This window comes from Serinus canaria, chromosome 9 (assembly GCF_022539315.1).
Source record: "Serinus canaria isolate serCan28SL12 chromosome 9, serCan2020, whole genome shotgun sequence".
Classification (NCBI taxonomy): Eukaryota; Metazoa; Chordata; class Aves; order Passeriformes; family Fringillidae; genus Serinus; species Serinus canaria.
In genome coordinates this window covers 19,010,771-19,020,207 of record NC_066323.1, presented here as the reverse complement: position 1 = coordinate 19,020,207, position 9,437 = coordinate 19,010,771, and the positions used below count along the sequence as shown (strand labels likewise).

Here is a 9,437-nt window from a genome sequence, read left to right as displayed (position 1 = left end):
CCCTTTCTTGGTGGTTAATACTCAACACACCCTGCCCTGCCTGCTGCAGGTGAGCTGTTACTAATTGCTCAAGGTCAAACATTTCTTGGCTCCCTCATTCCATAGGTCCTGGAGGTGGCTCAGTCCTGCCTGAGCTACCTCCCACTGCTGGGAGGTTGGACCCCTGTGGAGTTCCAAGGGTATTCTACTGGCCACAGACTTTGGAGTCTGACTCCACTTCTTGACTCCACCACTGACTCAGAGAGGAAAATTCTGAGTCTGGGTTTCAGTGCCCTGAAGACCAGGCCCTGCTGATGCCAGACTCAGCTGTTCTGTTCCTCTGTTAGTCTGGCCTGTGACAGCTTTTCCCTGCTGGCTGCAGCAGCTGGGTCTCAGAGCCCCAGGACAGAGGTGGGTGGCACAGGGGGAGGCACAGCCAGTCCACTCTTCAGAACAGCAGACAAAAAAGGGAAGGTTTGGTGGGACATGCAAACCCTCCTCCCTCAGCAGAGGCTGGAACAGAGACCTCCAGAGGCCCCTTCCAGCCTCCTTTCTCTGGGATTATTTGCCAGCCTTGCCAGGAACCACTGCAGGAGGTGTTACTCTGATCAGCTCTGGGCCTGTGCTCACCTGTTCAGTAGAAGCTGCAACTTCCCTCCAGCCCCAGGGCAGTGAGGAACAGCCACTGTCACATTTAGTGCTGCTGCTGCAGTCACCTGGCTGCCCTGAGTACCTGCCAATTGTTGTGTGACAGAGCCTCCCTACCTGCACTGCAGCTGCTGCTGCTCCCTCCCCAGCACGGGCCTGAAGGAGGAGAGAGGTAGGATGGCCGTGTCCCAGGCAGCTTCTCTTCCAAGGAAAGTGCAGTGAGTAGAGCTGTGGAGCCTGAGCCTCTACCTGGGGGGGGGGGGGGGGGGAAAGCAACAGCTAAACGTCATCTAAAAGCACAATATAAAAGGAGCATTACAAGTAGGAGTTCCAGCTCCCCAGGTTTTTGGATGCATGGGAGGCAGCACCTTCAGATTGCAGACACACTGGCTGTCCTGGCTCTGGCACATGTCTGTGCTTCAGCATGAAAAGGCTCTGGGTGCTGTCCCAGGGAACAGAGCCGGCTGCAGCAACAGGGGAAGGTAAATCCAGATGTTACTGTGATGGGTGTCACGGCCATGGTGGGAGTTCTTAGTTAACTGTGAGAAAACTGTAAGGGTTTATAATGCCCAAGAAGATTTTCCAAAGGTAAAGCAGGTTTAGAGGCAGAAGCTATGATAAGTGAAGGGATACATACACAGCTTCTTCAGCTTGCCCAGAGTCAGAAGGAGACAATCCAGGAAAGTATAGCTTTGTTAGTTGTTTCCTAACCTCAGTATTGCTACAGACTCCAACCTGTCTCCCATCCCTTGCCTGCACAAGAATTGGACTTTTAGATCCTCTCCATTTCCAAACAGGCAGTTGCTCTACCAGGACATGCTGGAAACAGGCTTGAAAGCTGCTCTGATGAGGCTTCTGAGAATTTCCTTGAAGTCCAGTCACCTAAAAAAACAAGAGGTACAAAATAAAATCCCTTAAATAATGTGTAGCCCTTGAACTTAGCAGCAAGGCAACTTACTTACTGTGTTCCTCAGTGCAGGAGTTGCCATAACTTACAAGCAATTGGAGACTGAGGTTTTAGGCTCTGTCTTGGGAGTAGTTGTGACTTTGAATCATCCCTGTGCCTCAGCTGCTGCATCTTGTTCCTTTTCATGACTCCAGTGATTTTTCCTTAGGAAGTGGGCCAGGTGATACAGCAGTCAGTTTTCTTTAGCACTAGAGAGATGAAATCTTTCATGGGCTGGACAAAAATAGTACCTTGCTCCCTGAGATATGGGAGTAACATGGACATTTTGTTTCAGGAATCTGTGAAACTCCATTTAGCCCAGCTGCTTTCCCATGGCAGTTTCTTCCCAAAGACTCCAGGTCACTTCAGAGGTATAGGGCAGAAGAGAGAAATTCTTCTCAAACCTTGTGGCATTTCAAGAATTTGTAAGTAAGTTTAAGCAGTGCAGCTCTTGCATCTGGTGTGGGGCCTTCCCAGATTTACAGCAATCCTACATTCACCACCCCTCTACCCCCCCAACCAAACCACATGATGGTGGAGGGGAGAAAGAAGCCCAGAGAGGGTTTCCATCACTCTTGAGGCTGAGTGGGTAAGGGAGTGGGGTACAGGTCTGGTTGTAAAGCCTGGACTACATGAAAGCTACCTGTCAGTTTTGCCTTTAATAATTCCTTGCATTCCTACTACATGGGATGACAAAATGTGATGGTCCAAGCAAGCACTTAAAAGAAAACTATAGTGAAGAGGGTGCTCATCATACTCATGATTTTGAATAGTTTATTAAATGAAAGGTGAAGCATCAGTTTTAAATTGTACAAAAGGAAAAAAAACCTCATATTGTAAATGTACAATTTACAGAATTACTAGCAAAACCAATCAAGGAGACACTCATAATACAAAAACCTATTGACTGCAAACTGAACTGGAGACCCATTGCAGGTACCATGATAATAAATGTTTGTTATACAGTATTCTACAATGTTAAATTAGGAATCAGTTTTCCACACAGAGGACTGTGAAGCACAAGGTTTGTCTGAGACTCTGACTCAAACTGGGCAGCATCTGTTGTGCCACCATGCTCACAGAGTGATCCTGGGACAGGTCCTGCAGCCATTCCTGCCCCCAGGCCGTGGGGGTGCACAGAGGGAGGTAACAGGGTTTATACAGTTCCAGCTACTTCTTGGATTAACAGATCCCCAACCCACACTAAGGAATGGCTGAATTACCTGGTCAAACATTTTTGGCAACCGTGTCTGAGAACTGCACATGTTGTGAGAGCCAAGCTCAGCTGGGTGAGGTGCTGGGCTGGGTGAATTTGGGCTCTTTCCCTGCCCATGCTGGGCACTGAGGTTGGGCTGGTGTCCAGTAAGCTTGAAACAGAAAAAAGTTCAGTGATTATTCTGCAGTTGCTAAAACCAAAGCACCTCTGAAACTGCTGTGCTTCAAGTGGGTCAGTCTGCTTTGTGTCCCAACTCCTACTGAGTGCAGAAAGATGAAGGTTTTGGGGCCAATTGTTGGAGATCTGGAGCTGTAGAAGGCCAGCACTGCTGATGCCAGGCCAGGCTGGGTAAGGAGCAGCTACTACATTGAGTCATAAAATCGAAGCATAATGAAATTCCAAATTATTGAAGACATTGAAAAATATCTTAGTACAATGAATTAGCTGAGAATACTTTGGGGTTTTTTTGGAATTTTTTTGATGTTTTTAGCTTTTTTGAAAAATCGTATTTTTTTCCAAAGAATTACTCTCAATATGCACAGTTAACACTGAAAATGTAGCTGTAGTCCATTGTAAGCTTAAGAACTTCACCATCTAAGCACAAATTTCTATGCAGCACATACAGTACTTCTAACTGGCAAAATTAATTTACAAAAATAGCGGAAAAGGGTATTTACGGCATGGAAAGTAGACTCTGTTTTATGGTACAGTTAAAATTACTTTTAGTATGCTAAAGTGATCCTTTCCCCCACCCTTGAACTATTTTTTTTTAATAGGAAAGTTGCTGTTTATGTACCTTGTGTTGGCAGGCTTGAAGTAGGTAGTAAAAACAGCAAAGTGATTACTTGAGAACCATTTGTGTGTTTTACTGAGAATACTTTATTTGCTGGTATAAGTTGCTAAAAATGCACAGAGCAAGTACCAATAGAAAATTTACTGGTTTTGTGTCCCCATGTGCTATATAAAATGAATGTTACACAGCATCTGTTGGAAAAGTGGCTTCATGGACATCTCTTACTTTATGTCCCATTATAAATAAAAATAAATCTTCTCAAGAGTATAAAATCTGGGTTTATCATATCAGAATCTGAAATTTTTTGGCAGAGATGCACGTCATTAGAATTCTAACCTCTTCTCTGAGAGTGTTCTTCTCCATGCCTATGAGAGGACATAAGCGTACCATAATGTTAATCAAATCCAGTGTGTTCCAAAACACTTTTCCGTAGCCAGAACAACCTGCTTACAGCAGCCTTGCTAGTCAGTGGCTGATAGGCATAGGTTTAATAAAAATGGCTAGCTTTGAAAACATAAAAAGGCAAATGTTAAAACTGTTTTAAATTGTACAGCAGAAAAATAAAGTTAAAAAAGTTCTGTTTTCACTCAATGTTGTTTTCAGAAAACATATGTAGAACAGTGTTTATTTTGACAACTGTCTTAACAATTTAAAACTTCCTCCTCATCCAGAAAAAAAAATCCGTATTAGGACAGTCAAGAACGGGGATACAAATGATTTTTTAGGTCAGCCCTTCTGAGGTGACTGGATTGGCCAACATTCCCGTGTGTCATTAAGAAGCTCCTCTTCTCTCCGTCACTACACCAAGGGGTTGACCTCAATCATTTGGTTAAAAATCAAACCGTATCACATCAAAAATGTGGTTTTCATACAAGCTATCACAGTATATAGGCCTCTAGCTCTAAACAATAGAGTTCCAAGTTTGTAAAAGGTCTTCGCCGGACTTCAGAACATGGGCATGCCAAATCCCTGGAAAGGGGGAAAAGACAGCGGTTATGAGGGGTGGGACACGAGCGGAGCCCAAAGCAAGCACCACGAGCCGGGCCTTACTGAATCGTCCTCGATGATCGCCGCCGAGTCGAAGAAGTCCGGCCGCAGCTCTGCGCGCTCGCGCCGGTTCCGCGACGGCGGCTGCAACACACGGGAGTTGGAACAGCACAGGGCATGAGGAGCCCTGCCCGCCACAGGCCACCTGTGCCTGCCCCCACCTTCCCCCCAGTGCCACAAAACCTCTGGGGCAAACACAGGACAGCGCTGCCTCGACTCTTTATCATTGAAAGAATGGGGTAAAAGCTGATGGACTCTAACTCTTGCTCAAAGTTCTCGCTGACTTAAGAATGTTTCTGTATTGGGACTGTAGGCCAGACTGCACAGAAACTCCCTCTTAACTCTCTTTATGTTTTAAGTTTGTAGTGAAATGAGCTCTGACATAGTAAAAATGGATTTACCAACAAAAGGGTATGGAAGATATTGAAATATTTCTGAGGCTTAAATGCTTTGTGGTGTCCTTCCCCACAAGCATGAGTAAGTGTGAGCCTCACTGGCTTGATCAACTCCTTCCTTTCCTTGCCTTGGATGTTACTTACTTGGTGATTACATGAGTGCTGGCAATAACCTCAGTATGCAGCAACTTTTCCCAAGACACTGTAGCCCAGTCCTAATATAACCTAGGGCTTGTTGTTTGGATGTGAAAGGAGAAACAGAAAGGCATAAAAATGGTGAGGTGTGTAAAGCAAACTGCTCCTTTATCCCATTTTACAAGGGAGGAGTCTTTTCAGAGGGGAGGCCAGTTAAGGCTGTAAGTGCTGCAAGGAACTTCTCCCAGCAGTCAGCGCAGAACTGGAAGGGACTGAGGCTGCCATTGATGATGGGACCTGTTTGGGAGCAGTTCCTGTTTAAGGAGCTCCTATCCACACACCACTGCCTGTGCTTCCTCCTGCTATGCCAGCAGGACTCTGGCTGTGATCTACTGAGACCTCGAGTAAGGATTCCCTGCCCAGCCCACCTCCTCAAAATCAAACTAACCAGGAAAGGGAAAGAGAGAGAGCCCTTGGCTGTGCCAGTCTGACACATTGTGGATGCAATAAAGAGCCTTGTCAGCACAGCCTGTAACTCATAACCTGATCCTTCTGGGCCAACAAGTCTGAGGTGTGTGATGCTGCTGCTGCCAGAAGCTGCCCAAGAACACAATCTTGGGAAGGAGCACTAAGCAATGCTCCTTGTGTGGCTCTGGAACAAACCCACTGGGCTCAAGCCTGCAGCTGGAGGCTCTGGGAAGTGCTCACACCATTTCTACTGTAATGTTCAGACAACTGGAGGCCAGACTCAAAATTTTGGAAATTTTTGTTTACACTTCTAAAATTCCTTTTAAATTAGCTTTCAACTGTTTTAAACTTGCCATTGGTAAGATTTACTGACCAGATCAATGACCATTGTGTCCTCAAATTCTTCATTCATGTCTTCTAGCTGGCCTCGTGAGGACATCATAACATCTTCAAAAATGGGCTCAGCGTCATCTTCCATTAGACCTCGTCTGATTAAAGAGAGAGAGAGTCATTTCTGGGCAGAAAAACTTCCCAGCCCTGATCTCTGCCATTAAAAAGAATGCTCAAATCCTATCATTTAATGCTAATGCTGAGGGTAAAGCCAACAGGCTCTCTGGAATACCAAACAGAGGAAAATCACACAAACTCCCCTGCCCAAACCCTGGCCCAGACTGAAGCAGCAAGTCCCACTGACAGCACTATGACCAGTAATTGAAGCTGTTACAGGGCAGTAACTCCTCTTGTGTTTGTCTGCCCTTTTACCAAGGAGGAGTGACACTGTTTGCCAGGATCCCTGGTAAAACCCTGAGACCCCAGCAGTGCCTTCAAGCCCAGTTCCAAAGGCTGTAAGGATTCCAGCCCCCATGCTCAAGGACTCGGTGGGATCAGCACAGAGCACGTGGTGCCCCAGTGTTCACCCACGTGTGTTCCCTCCATTACTGCACAGGGGGACACCTTGGCAAAAAAGGATGGAGAGCACAGACACAGGAACAGGCTTGTGGGCAGAGCTCACAGGGAATTACACAGCACACAAATCATGGAACCCCTCTGAGGAATGGGAAACTGCACCCTGTCACTGGGCCTGCTGTCTGGCCAGTCAGAGAATGGCAGTGCTGGGCTGGATCCATCCCAGCACTACAAACTGTCCTTCTGCCCTCAGCACAAGGGAGAAATGGCACAGAAACCACTGGCAACCAGCAGGAAGGGTAACCTTTCACTGTGGTGTCTGCACAGGTTCTGCTGAGGGCAGCAGCCTGTGAGCACTTACACTGCGTGCCTTACGCCACTTCTGCCTTTCATGTAGTTCATTCCTGTCCTGTCCTTTCGATTGAGATCCTCCAGCTTCTGCTGGCCCAGCCACGAGATCTGCATCTGGGGACTGACACACAGGGAGTAAGTTAGAACCAGCAGCAGTAACAGTTCTGAGCTGCCTATTCTGGGGCAGTTTCTGTCTCCAAGTTCTGTGTCTGGCCATGCTCCAGATTAGGAAAATTAAATCCCATCCATCATTGTACACATTTTCTGGATTCCCTTCCACAGTCTGTCTCCTCTCACTGTATGTGCACAAAAAATCAATTAACTGTTGCAATAAAAGCAAGTATGGAAACACTGACATTGCTCCTTCATTAGGGGCAGGCACCTGGAACAGGAACACCTCTAAAGTTTGTTGTTATTATTAAATAGTACTTCTCTGTGTCAGATGATGCAAAATATGAGTAAGAATGGATCAAATCAGCAAGTGACAAAATGTCACACAATGTGAAAAACAAATGGTTTTTACACAAATACCCTGATCAACTTAGGGGCCAGCACCTCACCCACATGTAAAGACCTTCCAGGCTGCACTGCTGATGCCACCACCAGCCTGCAACCCACAGCCAGCCTGTGCTCACCTGCTGCATCCTGGCAGCACCTGCTGGCAACACTCACTGACAGAAAATAACCAATGTTTTCCCTCTAAATGGAGGTGATAAAATGGGAGCAAAGGGACAAAAAGAATATATAATTTAGGGCAATTACCTCAAATCAGGAATTACTAGCTCAGCAGCTGGAAATTTAGAAAATATCAGGGTGTCTGGAGAGCCTTAACTCTGATATCAGGCAGGGGGGGAAAGTATCTACAGCTGTTTCAAAGAAACAATTCCACCCAGCCTGGGACACTAGGATGTTTTGACCAGAACTGCATGGCTATGCAAAACTATGAGATAGTTTTAACATAAGGAATTTCTACTATTATTCCATTACAACATATATTTCTGGGACTTGAAGACAATCCAATTATTGCTGAGCTGTAGTCAAGGCATTTCCAGGTGGCTTTGCAAATGAACACTGCATCTCTGGAGCTACAGGCTAACAATATCACTGTAAACCACAAGCAATTCCTTTACCTGGCTGACTGTACTTGATGCTGAAATTCCAAGACTTACTTGTGTAAAAAATCCTGTTCAGATCCCTGCTCCGACTCGTGCTCCTGGATCTGCTCTCCCATTTGTCTGGTGTTCTCTCTCAGGACAGTGGAGGTGAGCTGAGGTGTCTGCAGTGTCCCTGGAGTATGGATGTTCTCATTCCTGTTCAGCCAGGAGCCTTCCAGGCTCTCATCTACAGAGAGAACACTGCAATCACTGCTCATTTCTGACCACATGCAGGACAGCATTCAAACAAGTGTGCACTGAGGGATCACCTGGATAAGTGCTTGGGATTGTAAGATTTTCAGTTCTAATTTTAGATTCTGTTATTTTAAGTATTACTGGCCTCTATTCCCAGCAATAACAACAATTTAAAGGGAACAAACACAAACCCCATTGCAAACAAAGTCATACTGCAGCACGGCCTCAGCTGCTGGGTATCTTGAACATAAACAACCAAGGTAATTCCCAATTCCCGAGTTTACAACTGGAGACTGTAAATCTCATGCACCTACAGCAACCAAGATACAGTTAAACACTAAGACAAGGTGGAGCACAACCCCCAAAATCTGGTCACTCCAGATCTTTAGAACTGTCAAAACCACTGGAGTGGAGCAGGAAGGGGACACTTAGCAGTAAAAATGAGATGAAGATGTCTGAAGGTCTAGCTGGGATCCTGTGCTTATGTTGGGAAGGGAGCAAAGCAGAGAGGAGGGAAGAGGGAGGACTTGAGAATGGGTAAGAGCAGGATGCTTGAAGCCAGAGACACGTAGAAAAAATTCAGTTGCTGGAGTGAAAGACAGGAAATGACAACAGAGATTACAAGATCACAGATTTACTAACAGGAAATGTGTGGTGAGAAATGTAGATGGGGATCTCCATGGATCTGTTCACCCTTCCATTGCCTTTTACTACCCTTTAGTCATAAATATTGTTTAAAAAGCTGCCTATTTATTCTCAATTTTACTTTTCAATCATTTTTATGTTAGGATTTTTTTTTTAAACTATATTGATTTCCTTAAGGCATCTTGAAGAAATGTCACAGAGCACATTTCCTCTTAGAAGCAACAGGGAATGTTCTCCAAGCCACTCTGTGCTGGATTTAGGTGAGAAAGGAACCAGAAGGGACTGGATATGGTTCTTTGATACCACAGTAATTTCTGCAGTGACCTTTCTCCTGTTAGATCCTTTAGAGGGGAAGTTAAAGAAACAAAAACAAAAAAAGGAGATTCTCAAATGGAAAGTGATGGAAATCAATTCTCCCTTCTACTGATCAACTGAAAGGGTGACACAAAAGAGCATGAGATAAGCAAAAACTAAAAGCTACATCTTAAGCCTGAGATTTGCCTTAGTGGGAGACAAAGATGCTACTATACCCCCCAGGGTAAAAAAAAAAAAAAGATAC

General features: G+C 45.4%; 1 protein-coding gene across 1 annotated transcript in view; it reads right to left on the bottom strand.

Annotated features, from left to right (window-relative positions):
• Positions 1–2,247: 2,247 nt before the first annotated feature.
• STAG1 (stromal antigen 1) overlaps positions 2,248–9,437 on the bottom strand; it is a 153,754-nt gene continuing 146,564 nt past the window's right edge. Inside the window, 5 exon segments of the mRNA XM_050978174.1 lie at positions 2,248–4,551; positions 4,633–4,713; positions 6,001–6,115; positions 6,895–7,005; positions 8,054–8,225. Of these exon segments, the coding sequence (XP_050834131.1) occupies positions 4,528–4,551; positions 4,633–4,713; positions 6,001–6,115; positions 6,895–7,005; positions 8,054–8,225 (503 nt within the window). The 3' untranslated portion in view covers positions 2,248–4,527.